The 16,279-nt window shown below is 37.6% G+C and overlaps 1 protein-coding gene across 9 annotated transcripts in view; it reads right to left on the minus strand.

The window, feature by feature from the left end:
* Window positions 1-1,540: 1,540 nt before the first annotated feature.
* GATA2 (GATA binding protein 2) overlaps window positions 1,541-16,279 on the minus strand; it is a 33,229-nt gene continuing 18,490 nt past the window's right edge. For 8 of the 9 annotated variants that reach the window (XM_058169540.1, XM_058169544.1, XM_058169543.1 and 5 more), the window contains exons 4-6: window positions 13,175-13,353; window positions 7,145-7,270; window positions 1,541-5,710 (exon numbers count right to left, since the gene is read on the minus strand). In XM_058169540.1, the coding sequence (XP_058025523.1) occupies window positions 5,411-5,710; window positions 7,145-7,270; window positions 13,175-13,353 (605 nt within the window). In that variant the 3' untranslated portion in view covers window positions 1,541-5,410. The remainder of the gene's footprint in view (window positions 5,711-7,144; window positions 7,271-13,174; window positions 13,354-16,279) is intronic. The other variant, XM_058169546.1, reaches the window with a different exon arrangement.

The raw sequence follows: 16,279 nt of genomic DNA on the forward strand, positions 1-16,279 counted from the left end.
CAATATTTAAGATTCAGTCCAAAGAAATCTGGAACAACTGAAATCCCCATTAGGACAAAAAAAGCCTTAAATGCTTAAGACTGCGATTAAGTTCCAGCTCATCCCGTTTCTTTGGATTTCATCCAATAGACACAAATAGGATGAAATATGTTGCATTATGAAAGCTCATGTTCTTGGTAGAATTGCCAAATTCTAAATTACATTACTACCCAATCCACAATTAGAGCATTTGAATGTTAGCTAAGTGTGCTTTCAGAGAAATAGGAATTGTTCTAAAATGCAAATGTAAAACTACACTAATCAGAATATGTATTAGATTAAAATGGTTGTCTACCTGGAATTTATATCTGACAGAAACCATGCAAGTGAAACTCAAATTATAAAGAGAAACAAATCTTAAAATACTGAAATTATACTGAATGGCTTAATAAAAAAAATCAGCTACTAGCAAGTTCTGGGCTGGTGGTTCTCAGAGCATTTTTTAAATTCCCTGGCCTCCAAACCATCCTGCTTTGTTTGTCTGTGGCTCACTGGATTTGAGGAATCATACTCTCGAACGTATGTGGTTTTCTTATGCAAGGAGAAATGTTTGATTATTTCTTTACTTAGTCTGTATGCAATTTTGTTTTATTAAGGGACTCGGAATCTCAGTTTTTGAAACTTTAGGCTCATGTTTTTATTATGAACCTAGTAACTAACTAAAAATTTAAACTCCAAAATTATTTCAAGTTAACAGGCTCCTATGCTAATCATTGCATAAATTTCCAAACATTTTTAATTAACTACACTAGATTGAGCATTGGAGGAACCAAAATGCCACATTTTTACTCATACAGTATTCTTGGTTTTTGTTTTATCATTTGTTTTTGTGCTGTATGCTGACCAGAGTCACATTGTTTGAGTTGAGCAGCCTTATAAATTTAGTTAATAAATTAAAAGCATATAATAAAGTTCTAGCACTCACAGAGCGCAGTTTCTCTCTGTGCCATCCTCCTCCATTTCTTACAAAACAATAAAGTTGTATTTTTCTCAATACTTTAAAAACACTTTAAACAAAATGTTCCAGAATCACTGCTACTCAGGACAGAGATGATGAAAGTTCACCAGAACCAAGGAACTAGATGTTAAGCCCAGAAGAATGCACGAGACTTCTAGAGGGTATCTTATCTAGGTCACTTCAGTTTAGTACCATGAATCTTCTGATCCACCTTCTTCAATATAAAACAGCCTGAGCCAGTTAGCAAGACAATCCCTAGCTTGGATTCTTGTGTATCAACTTAGGAGCTATATTGGAGAAGGTTTCATGTATCTTCGTTGCACAGGGACATTTTTCCAGACATAAACTATTTTATACATTTTAACCTTGTTCTAGAATCTTGTCCATTTCTATTCCATCTGTGACCTTCCAAATTCTACCTTTCTCCTCCACCCATCACCATTACTCCAACGCTGCCTCGCGAATGTGAGGTCATCCCACATAGGAACAGGAGAATCCAGGATCCATGAAGTAGAACAAGAATTGCTTTCACAAAAAGGGGGTAATCTTTTTTATTATTATTATTCTTAGCAGTATTCACCTTGAAGGAATATGAGGGATGCATACATTTTTTTTACAGACAATATATAAACATGTTGTACATAATTAACAATAACTTAGTTCACTAATCCAAAAATTAAGCCAATTTTTTTTTAAAAAAACCCAGAAAATACTGCCAAATCTTTATGCTGATATAAGTACAAAATAATTTAAATCCTGACTGTGGTACTTTTATGCTGCAGTGACTGACAATCTATTGCACTTTGTCAACCTTGGACTTGGTCCAGCAAGCATTTTTGATGTGCAGCCTCAGTCTTCCTAAAAGGAGGCCTCGCCTTTCAGAGGGCAGCAGTGGTACTGGGTAGATTTATTTCCTAGCATTATTATCTCCCTCATTCTCTCACCCAGCCATTCCCACCCACTTCTGACCCTCACAGAATTTGAACTGGTTACAACAAAAGGTGGATAACTGTACCATATATGTTAAAAATCCCCTTTCCTCACATACACACACACACACATGCACCCAAATCAAGGAAAAGGAGTAAATAATTTCCCTCTTGGCTAAGAAGAAATTAATATTTATCCCAGGTGGAATTATTTCAGTTTTTGGTCTGGGGGGTTTCTTGTGGGGCTTTTTTGTGGTGGTGGGAGGCATTCTGTCATTTCTATTTCTTCACAAAGTGCAACTACATTATGCCTAAAGAAACCAAAACAGTGAGAAAAGGCATTTGCTCTGAATGCTTGGTCCTTTGTACCAAAAACTGAATTACAGACTTAGGAGAAAGCAAAAACAATGTACACCTGGAGTTTTGTTTTAAGCAGACTTTTGCAGTTAAAGATACAAGTTGGGCTTGACTCGGGGAAAAAAAATGGAAAAAAAAATACATTTAAAAACTTGCCACAGAGTTAGCTTTATGCAATTTACATTATCAATCCCCTTTGTTAATTGGGGTCATTTTTTTTCATCAGAAATATAGCTACATATGTACATCATATGTTATATTGGACCTTGTGATCATGAAAGTCATCAGATCATAACAATCAATAGAATACATTTCACACTGGCAAGAGTTTTATTCTTCAGCTGTTTACGTACAGTATGGTTTCAGAATGGGAGACAACTTTGTTTCTGAACACTTGTGATTTTCTTTAAAAACAAATCTATTTATCTACATATATATATATATATATGCTATAGGAAACCATATACCCCATTTTCCCCATTAGCAGATCACTTTCCTTTGATGTTGCTACATCTGATGTATCAGAAGAGTTGAAAATATCTTTTTTTCCCTCCTGCCTTGCAGATCTTCATTTACTTATTTGCTTTTCACCTCTAGTCAAGCAGAGCATTTGTCACAACATCTGTGCCTACAGGTGGCAAATTCCATCTCTACTTGGCCAAAGTATTAATAAGATAGTATGAGATGAACTCATATGTTTATGTGTCTTGGGCAAATTTCTTAAGAAAACAGATTAAACTGAACCACAGCAAGGGTTCCTTTCAGGCTGATCATTTTAAAATGATTTTCCTTCTCCTGCCATTAACTGAAATTATATATTAGATCTAAGAATATAGTCCTCTAGAGCAGGGGTCTGCAAACCTGGCTCTTTTAAGGCTTGTGGACTTCAACTCCAAGAAGTTCCTCAGCCAGCTTTGGCTGGGAGTTGAAGTCCACAAGTCTTAAAAGAGCCAAGTTTGCAGACCCCTGCTCTAGAGCAACGCTTTTCAATTTTGGCACTTTAAGGGATATATGGGCTTCAACTCCCAAAATTCCCCAAATTGGCTGGGGAATTCTGGGAGTTGGTCTACAAACCTTAAAGGTGTGTTTAAAGGTTAAGAAACATTGTCATAAAGAAAGGGTGACAGTTACCTAGCAGCATAGATGTTTTGTTTGTCAAAGGTTTCATAGGTTCAGTACTTGGCACCTCTCGTTAAATAATCTTACAGAAGAAAAAGGAAAAACAGCAGAAGACATATAGCTGATGCAATGGTCGGCATGGGTTTGTCTGGTTTGTATAAGGCAGTTCACTACCGTGTCAATCTGTCTTTGCATAATACAGGGAATCGTCATAAACCTGAATGGGAGAAATGCCTCGGAAAAGAAATTGTGGGACCTAATGCAAGATATTATTGCAGATTTTCAACCCAGCAGACTGAGCCATGAAAGTAAAGGTAAAGGTTCCCCTCGCACATATGTGCTAGTCGTTCTCGACTCTAGGGGGCTGTGCTCATCTCTGTTTCAAAGCCGAAGAGCCAACGCTCTTCGCTCCATGGTCCGAAGACGTCTCCGTGGTCATGTGATCAGCATGACTAAATGGCAAAGGCGCATGGAACGCTCTAACCTTCCCACCAAAGGTGGTCCCTATTTTTCTACTTGCATTTTTTACGTGCTTTCGAACTGCTAGATTGGCAGAAGCTGGGACAAGTAACGGGAGCTCACTCTGTTATGTGGCACTAGGGATTTGAACCACTGCATACATTTCTGATCAACAAGATCAGTGTCTTAGCCACCACAAAAGTAGCCCCACATTATTAATAACATTAATATTAGTAACATTAATAACATTATTGTTAAGGACCACCTACTGATTCATTTAGCCCCTCTGCATTAAATAGGGAGGAAGGTAATCTCCTCTCAGCCTTTGGCAGTGAGATGTCTTGGGACGTCCCTGCTCTCCAATGGAATAGTCATGAGCAATACTGATTGAGGACACAGTAACTGTAGCCTAACTGAGGAGAGGATACCAAGCTGGGGAAGTCTGGGCTAAGGCGATGAAATAAGTTATGAGAAGCTACCTGATGTCTATGCTGACTTGCAATCCAGAGAGCAAAGAGACAGCCTTTAGGACAGGCAAATGGTTTGAGGTGGGAATGCCCCTTATCAGCACACTAGCTGTCCACACACAAAAGTATGATGAGAAAGACATCCAGATTCCCTTTATTTTAGCCTCCAGCCACAGCAAGTTTGTTCCCAATGGAAAACCTTTCAGCCATTTGTCCAGTGTATCTGCTCTCTTGTAGAATGCCACACTTTTACATTAAGATATTCACAATGAGAAAGAGACTGCAGAAATTATGTCTGAATAATCCATGCCTGAGGCTACTTGTAATCAATGATAAAGCCAACCGCTTCCCTCTCTCACACACATCCTTTTCCTAGTAGATGTCTTTTTTTAAAAAAAAAAATCTAACAGCAATGAAGAGAAACAAAAATGTGGCCATTAAGCAATAAAAATAATAATTAGAAAAACTGTTTTCTACTAGGTTGCATGTTTCTTTAAACAAAATAAAAATAAAATACCCATAAATTCATGCAAGAGTTTTGTAGCTCTTTCTGGAGCACAAGAGCAAAATAAATAATTATTTTTTTAATGTGACTGGTTCCTTAAAAAGTAGATTTTTTTTTAATAAAGTTGTCCATTTTTCCTCCCCACAAAACACAATCCATGGTAGAAATCCAGCAAGGGTGGCTGCTACTACTGAACTTCCTCTGCTTCAGGAGATGGTTAATCGCTTTACAATATTCACAGTAATGAACAAAGAGAAAGGAAAGCTGGCTCTAGTTTCTTTCACTACTTTGGCCACCTTTCCTTTCCACTGGGACAAGCAGGTATCGTATCAAACAGATGAGTTCCTCTTTCTCCTTTTACCTGAGGGAGCAAAGTGCATAACAGGCACCATTAAGCATTTCTGCAGAAGACCCATCATTGCAAAGTTTCCATTTAGCACTAGGAGTTGAATTCTACTGGAACAAGATTCCCCTTTTCCTTTCTTCCTTCCTTATATTTTCTTTCCTGGGCAAAGTCTTTCCTTCCTGTCCTCTTAGGCCAAGCCCAGTTCTGGAAGTCTGTGAGAGTCATTAAACTCTATCCCATAGCTGTGACCATGCTGGATGGATGTGGATGCCCAAATGAGATGCTGGAAGATGGGTGAATGGGGGTAGGAGTTGGGAGGATATGTCCAGAGTGGCTGAAGGGTGGCAAGTGGCCCATTGGTGTCATGTGACTAGCCAGGGCAGCAGCACTGAAAGGGGAGGACTTCTCCTGCATGCATTTAGACAGTTCCTCAAAACATTCAGAGCCTTTCTTGCTCTTCTTGGATTTGTTGGACATTTTCCTATTTCTGGTCTGAATCCCTTCCTTCTTCATGGTCAGTGGCCTGTTCACCTGCAAGAAATGAGAAAATCAGGCTCCTGCAAGCAAAGCGGTATTTTTTGTGCAAAAAGAAAAATATTTGAACAACTCCCTAAATCTTCTATGAGCAGCTATCATTTTGTGCCCTCCTCCCCCTAATCCATCATTATATAGTTCTCACTTTGTTCTCCCAGCAACTTGTGTTTTTTATAACTTAACTTTATTGGATAAAAACGCATCAAACTCAAGTATGATCAGGTTGCTTTCACTCTTCCTTTCCTTACTCTGGTTCTTTAACAATAAATCAACTCTATCTCCTTAGATAATTTGTGTGTATAGGGGTACATACACTTTCAAGTCAATCTTGACTCCTGGCAACTATATAGACAGGGTTCATGCAGAGGTTTTGGCAACCTTTTTGGAAGTGGTTTGCCACTTCTGCCTTCATAGGGCTAAAAGTGTGACTGACCCAAAACCTCTCATGTGACTTTGATGCCCAAAACTGGATTACAACTCATAATCTCTCCGTTTTTAATCCAGTGTCTGTAACTATTACACCAAACTGCCTTTTATATTTGCATATGTATCTCTACCTCTATCTATATGCACACAGAATATGCTACAGACACTTCCACATTGACTTCATACCTGGAGTTTTAAAACTCCCTCACCTTGAGATGATAGATGATAGATAGATAGATAGATAGATAGATAGATAGATAGATAGATAGATAGATAGATAGATAGATAGATAGATAGATAGATAGATAGATAGATAGATAGATAGATAGATAGATAGATCTTTAATAGATATAGATATTCAAATAGATCCAATATTTGTTGTTTTGTTTTAAATCATCACCTTACATAAAAATCATTCATTATACAAAAGTCTGTTAAATATCCTCTGCATTTCTTGGGTATAGTAGGGAAGAAATGAATATGCTTCAGCAATAACTATGAATTATAACCAGTGGTAGAAGTCAAAAATTTTTACTACCAGTTCTGTGGGCGTGGCTTGGCAGGCATGGCAGGGGAAGGATACTGCAAAATCTCCATACCCTCCCCACTCCAGGAGAAGGATATTGCAAAATCTCCATTGCCACCCAACTCTATGGCCAGCTAGAGGTGGTATTTGCCAGTTCTCCAAACTACTCAAAATTTCTGCTACCGGTTCTCCAGAACCTGTCAGAATCTGCTGAATTTCACGCCTGGTTATAACGCTTTTTTGCCTAGATTATCTGGGCTTTAGAAGCCAAGCTAACACATTGTAATGTTATTGAACCCAGCATCACTATGCCAACAAAGAATGACTATGACTTTCCCAGGGAACATTAAAGAGGGTTAGGTTTTTTTTTTCCAATATGTCCCTTTGCAATGAATGCAAAGGCTACTGGACAGCAGGCAGTTAAGGCATCAGTCTCAGCTAAGCAAGCAAAAGAAGACACAAGGCAAAAAAATACTCACATTGTGCAATTTGTAATATAGTCCACAGGCATTACAAACTGGATCCCCATTGGCATTACGTCGCCATAAAGTTGTGGTGGTTGTTTGGCAGTTAGCGCAACAGGTTCCTGCTCTCCTAGCAGCTGACTAATTAAAGATGAAAATAGATAGATAGATGTTGGAGAAGATGTTATTTCGGTTTTGACTGTTGCATTCATTTTAAAATTAAATATTAAATATTCAGCCACCCTCTCTTAAAGTTCTCAGTCTTTTTTATTTTGCTTTGTGGCTATGTCATTCAAACATACAAACATGTATGTTTGATGGATAATGTGAATTCTACCCCCAACTCAAAATCATAAATGCTTATCAATGTCCAGTTTTCTTGCACTTACAGAAATCCTGTCTCCCCACTCCCCTTCCAAGCAATTGTCCTTTCATCCTTTGCACATGGGCAGAGGAAGTCAACTAGCCAATGAATGGTAAATTACAGCTATGCATGAAGAACTCAGGGCTATGTCGGAAATCAGAGAAAGCTGACAGAGCCTGTCAGCCACCTACATACTATTTATGTGTCAGTCCAGTAGAGGGATATTCTTTTCATTGGCTTTCTCCACCTCTAATGCCCTCCAGATATACTGGGTCTACAATTCCCAGAATTCTAATTCAACTTCTTAAAACTATTATATCACACATGAAGAGTGGCAACTTAGAAAAGAATGAATATGTAGGCCAAGTAGCTGAACTCTGCAGATAACTACTCACAGGCTACTCTACTCTTCCCTTTTCTTATTCATTTTAACTCATTTTCTCCCAGCCAACCTCAGAACTGGAGTAGGCGAAAACTGCTTAAAGCAGCAGAACACAAAGCTAAGCACAGGTGAATCTACAGTAATTCCCTTAACTAGGAAATTTGAACATAAAAATGTCAAAACAGAATCTTGCTTTATATGAGAGGGTGCCTCAAGAAAACCTACAGGATCACTGTGAAGAATATTCAAGCTAACTGGCAGATAAATTCTCAGATACACTCAGAGTTGGACTGAGGAGCTATGGGCATGGTCTTTGAGTCTATCCAGCATGAATTTGAATTTCTGCCTCCTGAAGTAATGGACAGTCTATAGAACTGGAAGCAAAGTCTTCCAGTGTTTGAGATCCAGGTCCCTCCCTGAACTGTTAAATCTGCCTAGGAGGTGACCTGCAGTTAGATCCATGTGACAGAGAGTATCGTTCCTTTGGCCATGAAAGAGGTAGTGATATATTCCCATGAGAGGCTGTCACTGGACCTAGGAATCCTAACTGTAGGGTCGGGGAGTGGGGGCACAGCACTGTAGTGGTTTTCGTCATTTTGTGTAGTCAGCATTGATGGGGAGAGATCAAGCTTATGGTTCCTTATTTGTGGAGTGCCTCAGGGCTTGGTATTCTTGACCCTTCTGTTTTATTCTTGGCTCTTCTGTTGAACATCTACATGACTGCTTGGTGTGATCCTGAGGGTCCTCTTTCTAGTCAGGAGTCCTTAAATTCATTACCAGGTACAGAACCTTAATTATGTTAATATATTGCATTGTCTCATTGCCTCTAACTCCTTCCTGCATTTATTTGTTTGCTATTCTTATGGCGTAAATGCCAAGACATTACAAATATCAGACTTTTAATTAGCGCGTGTATTTTCACCATCACTCATAAAAACAAGGTAAATTAAACTCTGTGTAAATGCCTCTTTTCTGATTAATAAGGACCAAAAGGCTTTAATCCCTTCAAAGACAAATTTAATTATTTAATTTTAATAACTTGCAATTTAAGGATTTGGAATATTTAGGCTACTTGTTCCGGTATTTAACACTCCTGCCTCAGCAACCCGATTGTAGTAATGGGGATCTATAATGCTACACTGAAAAAGAGTACATTTTCTTCCACATAACTACCATATTTGTAAAGATGATGGGGATACAGCTGTATTACAGCTTTCACTTTAATATATAACTGATAACTGTCTCTTCGTATCTTAAAAGAAGTAAATGAAACTGCCCCCCCCATGAATTTGCTACGCTTTAGCAAACAAATGCCAGCCTAACAGCAGCATCTATTGATTAGCTCATTTGTTCTATAAATCTTTGTATTCAGGCTGAAGTTTTGAGCAGTTTAAATAAATGACTTGTACTAATAATACATTGCTGTGCTAATATATGGCAAGATTGCTATGGATTCCAATAGGAATTGCATTAATTTTTGCTTGGCCCTAAAGGGGAGCGGGGACTGATTTTGTACATGAAAGTAAGATTTACATTCAGACAAAATGCCTTTCCCCCTTAAATTGGTTCTTGGCAGAGTGACCCATAACCCTGAAAACAATAGGGTCATTTCAGAAGTTTTTAAGAGTAGAAGAAAATGCACCCTCTCTTTTACAAAAGAATCTTTGGTAGGAAAGGGTTCCTGTTTCAGGATATTTTTTTGCCTCCTCTTTGAGGCAGTATGTGGAAATATAGATGCCTTTTCTCCACATAAAATATTTAGTCTGTGAGAGAGGACTTTTAAAATCAAATTAATTTCTCTGCTGATTTTGGAAGCAGCCATGCAATAATACCGCTAGCCACTATATAACTCTTGATTTATTGAGAATGTAAATCCGACCAATATTTCTCATCATTTAGATCAGATGCCCAAGTATAAAAGGCTGGTGGGTTCATTCTAACCTTGAGAAAAGATTGGTGAGGGAATTACCATAAAAGAGGAGAAATTTGGTGATTTGGTTCAGAAAACTTCATTGATTTACTACAAAGGGGAAAACAGCCAGATGTAAGGTACCAAATCACCAGAATGCAACCAACCCTATCTAAAAGTTCCATTTCTCAAAATTCCTCCTCTTTTTACTATCTCCCTTTTTGTGAGCAGCTAGGGTTACTTCCAAACAGAGCACCAACAACTCATCTTTTTTATTTGAGACTAATACGCATTCTTGAAAACAAAGATGGAGTCTGTCCTTCTGCTATTGGTGCTAAAGCATGAGAACTATGCAATTTTAAATCTTAATATTTTTCAAAAATCTCAGAATGAAGAACAGGAAAGAGAGCCTGGGATGTAGCAAGCTGAAGTGTCCACAAATAAATGTGGTGAAAGTGCTTTCTTTAATCTAAATTTGGACTCCCATAAAACAGGCTTTGTTAATACTCTGTCCGATCTCCACTACAAGACAATTAATACTATGTATAGTCTAAAAATGGTGATCATGTCTGAGAATTATGGAAATTGTAGTCTAACAAATCTGAAAGCACAAGGCAATTAAGAGAGCCTAATTTACTATGTATGCCACATATTAATACTCCCCCCCCATTATAATTATCTACCTTGCACATTCAATTTTTCATTAATCTTGCACAACTTTCTTTTACAAATTCAAGAATAACAAGAGATGTATAAAAATATTTCTTTACTTCAACAAATACTATTACTGACGTCCCACTGGTTTCAATGGGACTCACACTAACCCAGGCTGTGTACAACTTTATACTTCAACACTAAGAAAGGAAAATCAATGACTGTAACTAGTACACGCATTAAAAGGCTGTAGAATATAAATGACCCTTTAAAAATTCAGTATAGCTGAATGTGGCATCTATGTCAAGTAGCAGAATTTAAAATACTTTTAAGGAATAACTGAGAGAATAACACACAATCCTTCGGACAATTCTTTTACATAAATCTAACTGGAATTAATTGGCGTATAAATGACAACATGGGAGAAGAAAGACTATTATTTTAATTTTTTTAATGGGACCAGGAATACATTGGATAAGCCGCAATTACATCGTTTTGCTAAGAGACTTTTCTGATGCCATTTGTAAAAAGCTGCCTTAAAACAAGTTTCATCTGTTTTGTCCATATAGTTTAGTCTACACCAAATACCAGTGTGGCCCTGAGAAAAAGCTCTCCCATGCATCTAACTAATTTTTTTTCCATTTACCAAGAATTGAACCTCCAACTGTCTGCATATGAAAAAAATGTGCTCTACCACTGATCTACAGCTATTGCCAATCTGCAAGACTGTAAACCAGAGAACTCTTACTGAGCTGATCCACTGGAAATGCAACAAAGTTTAAGAAAAGGGGATACTTAATCTTGTCAAGTATACTTCCTTTTCTTGTTGAAACCCCATAAAAGGTTACTGCTGCCAGGAACTTCTGAGTCTAAAACTATGTTACCCAACTCTGCCCACTTGAAGCTGGGTGGACTTCAACATGGCTGACTGGGGAATTCTGGGAATTGAAGTCCACACCTTTTCAAGTGGCCAAGGTTGGGAACACTGAATTAACAGATGCCAAACCAGTGCATCAATTGAAGCAATGAGGCTCCTGCTAGAATAGGATAATTCTCTTTTATTAGGCTGTAGGCTTAGAATAAGACACATGAATAAATCCCCTTTCTACTCAATTTGTTCCTGTTTCAAGATGTGACAAGATAAAATCAGGTTTTAAAATGCATCTTATTTTTTACCGAACAAGAGAATGATGACTATATTGATTTGTTCCAAATTTTAAAATTGCCTTCTCTCTGATCCAAAATTTAACACGTGCACATACCTCTAGAAACTCACCTGCTAAAAGCCATACTGGGGGGGGGGAGAGAGGACTATGTTTGCATATTTGGAATTCCTTATTTCTTATTCCAGTGTCCCACTAGACACCGGCCCTTAACTCTGAACCCTGTCCCGTTTAGTCTAGCTTGGAGTTTGCCCTGTCAGACACAATAACACTTCCCTGTTATCTTAACATTTTTCTGGTTGTGTCAATCACTTCAGAAGAAAAGTAAGTCATTAAGACAATCGCCAGCTTGAAGTTCTGACCCTCAAAATCCTTTGCATCCTGTCTCAGCATTAGATCATTAGAACCGTTCCTTCGGCCTTATAATCATTCTGGAAAAATTCCCCCTGACAAAGAGCACAGGCATTTTTGGTCCCCCTAAATCACATTGTTCCGTGTGTGTGTGTGTGTGTGTGTGTGTGTGTGTGTGTGTGTGTGTGTGTTTTCTCCTTTTTTAAACAAATATTTGTACAGCAGAGCCTATTTGCCATTTCAAAACAGACAGCCTGAATAGCATGGCCTGCCTATAGAAACTCTTTAAAGCTTTTAGAGCCAGGAAACAGATACACAAAGTTTCCTTATCTTCAGAATACAGATATCCGGATAGGAAACTACTACCAGGAGCTCCGCATTTTTTTCAGAAATTAAAAAATCAACAACCCTGAAATGAAAATACAAAGTATAGGTGACTCCATGGAAAAATAACCAGCCCTTGAAAAGGGCAATCAAGAGGATTGCTTCTAAAGAAGGTTAATGTTAGTTTTACCATGGAACCTCTGACTACAAAACCATCCAACTAATGGCAGAAACAGTTCTGAGTCATCTATTATTATTTATATATATATATATATATATATATTGAATACTTTCTGTTTTGGGTCACTTTTTGTACTTTTCAGCTGGGAGGGCAGGCAGGCAAGAGTGATTCTTTCAGTTTAAGCGTCCATCTGACCTGTCCAAGAGGTCAAATGAATTGAAGTGGTCTTTTCTGGATAAAAGAGGCAGAATAATGCACAGGAAGAAGTAGGCCGATTTAATTGGGCACGTAACTCTCAAACAGGCAGGAATGTGCTGCAAAGATGTAGATAGGCAGACCGTAACTATGCGAGGCAATATAAGTCTGTGCCACCAGCCTACTTCATAAGATTGTTGTACGGGCAATAAATCACAGGACTTCTAAAGCTGTAGTTAAGCGTATACTAAGAGTATATAAATGCATTTACATATATCCCCATATGAAAATAGCTATTGTTTTATATGCTGGCATGTAAATTACCACGGGTGGGACCCTAGCCATTTGTTCCTAGGCTACTCTGTGGCCTCTCAGTGACACAGCCTCCACGTGCAGAGTATCTAGCTTCCATGCAAGTTCTGAATCCCATAGATGGGTCAGGTTGTACCCTCTTCCTTCAAATGCAGGGATGGTCCCATGAAACCATTTTGCCCCGAACCTGATAGAGAAACAGGCACCTACCAGTCTCCGCTTAGGTTTAATGAGAGGTCGGTTTTGACCGTTCATTTTGTGGTATAGCCCGCAGGCGTTACACAGGTAATGCCCGGTACCGTCTCTTCTCCAGAGAGGGGTAGCAGTAGCTCCACAGTTGACACACTCTCTGCCTTCTAAATGGAAACACGAAGAAACCGGATTTCTTTCTTTAAAAACAAATTCACAAAAGCTTTTTGCATTGTCCATTTAGGTAGATTCCAGATATCAAAACAGCACGTTATTATTCAATTTAATTTAAAAGGGAAGGAAAAAGACAGGTCAGTGACATAACATTTACAGTACATACAATAAAGGTAGGGACATGCAGTTTTCAAGCACTTGCTTTCTCATGTAACAATAATGCTGTCTAACCTAGACAGGGGTATTTTTTTTATTACAGCTGCCACATGAGAAAACAGACCCTGTTCCAAAATGTAGAGTCATAAGCTATTCTTTCCTCTCTCTCCTTTCCAACATCTAAGAAGTAATATTGGAACTGAAACAAGAATACAAAATCTTTGTTCATTAATGTTTTGGGGTTAGAGAAAAATTCTTTTCCTCTGGCTTGCCCAATTCTTTTTTTTTTTCCCCTTTCTTTCTTTCTTATAAATGTTGCACTCTTTAGAATGAAGCAGAATTCACTTTTGTTTCTGGGCATTCCATATACCCTCGCATCCAAAATCTAATTTATTATGCATTCTCTTTGTTATGGGTTTAAGATTGATCTGGCTCAAAATGCTTAAACACGGCTGCTTGTTCAACAGGAGTCTTTTTTTTAAAGGAGAGGGGGGTGGGGGGGGCAAGAATATTAACTAAAAGTTCATTTGTTTGAGGGCAAGGAAATTCTTTGAGCAGAACTTATGCAAATCATACAGTATTTAATGTAGAGGAAATACACTTTGGCAGTAACTTGAGCTGGCCATACTAAGTTCAGCTGTGTCTGTGTCTCCTTTAATCTATGGAGTGGGTGGTTTTTAAACAGCCCTGGCTGGAGTGAAAAATGAGGGACCTCTGTGAAGCCAGGAGTTCCTAGCTTTTGTCCCTCCTTAAGCAGGAAGCTGCAGGAGTCGTCTTGTCGTGAGTGAGTCTTGCTTCTCCTACAAAAACATTTAATGGTCACGAACTTTCCCCAGTTTTATCTGCAAGACAGGATCTCCATTACAAAATGTAGGGAAACTTCTACATCTAATAAACAGTGTGGAGTATGGCAAATGAGGAGAGAAGTCCTGGGAAGAAGGCTGAAACCAAATTTCCTGATGATTCCTACTGCAATGGAGAGCAGTTTATAGAAGGAGCCAATTTAAAAAAAAACAAACCCAAATATATTTTATCGCTGTTGCATATAACACAAAATTCTAGAATTTCTTTAAAGAGGATGATCCAAACAGAGAAGCAACAAAAAGTATTGTACTTTTCTTGCAATGTTCCTAAAAGTAGTTATGTCTCTGAATTACTAGCCATGTTGAAAAGAGGTGCAAATGTATCTTGTTTTGTTTTTCTTTGATATTGCCATAAATTTCATCTTTACTAATAAAGCCTTACAACAATATTAAATTAATATAAAATATTCTAAGTTTGGTTTCATGTGAGTATTATTTATTACACTGACTATTTTTTTAAAAAGAAATCTAAGTAAGAGCATGTTTGGCTTGAAATATGTAAAGGGAATAACAGGCAAATAAATTGCAGGTTTAACAAACAGATGAACTGGAGTTAACTAAGACATATGATGTTCCTCCAATTTTATTGGATTCATTTAAACTATCATTTAAAAGGTACTTTGGAAGCCTACAGTCCTATATGTAAACTATGTTTGAACTTTGTTCTTTGTATGATCTGGAGAAAGCAAAGTTCTTTTACAAGTTCTAAGAAAATGACCTTGTAAATTTCAGTTCTTAACAGCTGAGCTTGTATAAAGTCCCTTGTTTAATGAAGATGAACTTTATTGAAAGTTAACAGAAATTTACAATAAAGTTCATCTTTATTAAGCAGTTAACAAATTAACTAAAATTTTCAGTAATGGGGATCCTACCCAAAAGAGTGTTTTTCCAATGAATTCAGTTGCGTCAGACTTTTATGCGGTCGCATTAAGAAGTTTACCAATATAAACTCTTATCTGCATAATGTTGATCTACGAACTTTGTGTGTCTTTTTTCCCCCCATGGATTATGGCAGCTTTTGGTTCAGCAATGAGTGAATTCTATGGAGATCAGTGACTGGAACAAAAAGAGAGACCTGGCTTGCCAACTAATTAGCAAAAACTAAAATTATGAAAGATAATAAACTGGAAATGCTCTTGTGCTCCACATTCTTAGAAAAACTACTGATAACTTAATTTTGTTACATATTTTCACAAAAATGTAGGAATATGGAAAGCCATTCAAATCTGATCGGGAAATTTTAAAACTGGCCAGTTTTGTTTAAAAAGCCTTTAATGCTTATCCTTTAACATATTTAACCACACATCAAGGAGAGTTTTTGAAGAAATGACCCAGCTCCAGAAGCCCACTAATACTTGCAATCATGATTGTTATCTCCCTGGATTATTACAGTTACAGGATCAAAGTGGTGATTCATTTATTTGGAATTATTAAACTAGGACTGAATAGAGAATAGCAGTTAAACATTCATTTCAGTTCTGTTAAGACTGTGTTTGTCTGTGAGCACATATTAAAAAAATTAACTACTTCATTAGTCAAATATATTTGGGGAGAGGGCTAGTATTTTTAAATTGGAAAGAAACATGGTCCATATTATCATGCCTAAAATATTTCAATTAAAATTGTTGCTCTTATTAAATATACATATTTTTACCTTCCTGAAATATTTTCTGATTCTTATTTTGTGAATTATCTAAACAGGAGAAATCCCGAGTCCTGCAGTTCTCAAGGAAGAACAGAACCCTTCTCAGGCCCACCCTTATATTCCTACAACTGTTAATAACAATAGATGGCTGCTATTTGTAACAGGGGAATTTAACCAACTGACAACATTTATGCCACACTTATCAAGAGACAGCAAAGATAAGCAGGCAGCAAAGGTTCACGATGCAAAAATGATTTCCAAGGCTTGTCTGATAGGTGGCATTCATTA

The sequence above is a fragment of the Ahaetulla prasina genome, chromosome 2, assembly GCF_028640845.1.
Source record: "Ahaetulla prasina isolate Xishuangbanna chromosome 2, ASM2864084v1, whole genome shotgun sequence".
Classification (NCBI taxonomy): domain Eukaryota; kingdom Metazoa; phylum Chordata; class Lepidosauria; order Squamata; family Colubridae; genus Ahaetulla; species Ahaetulla prasina.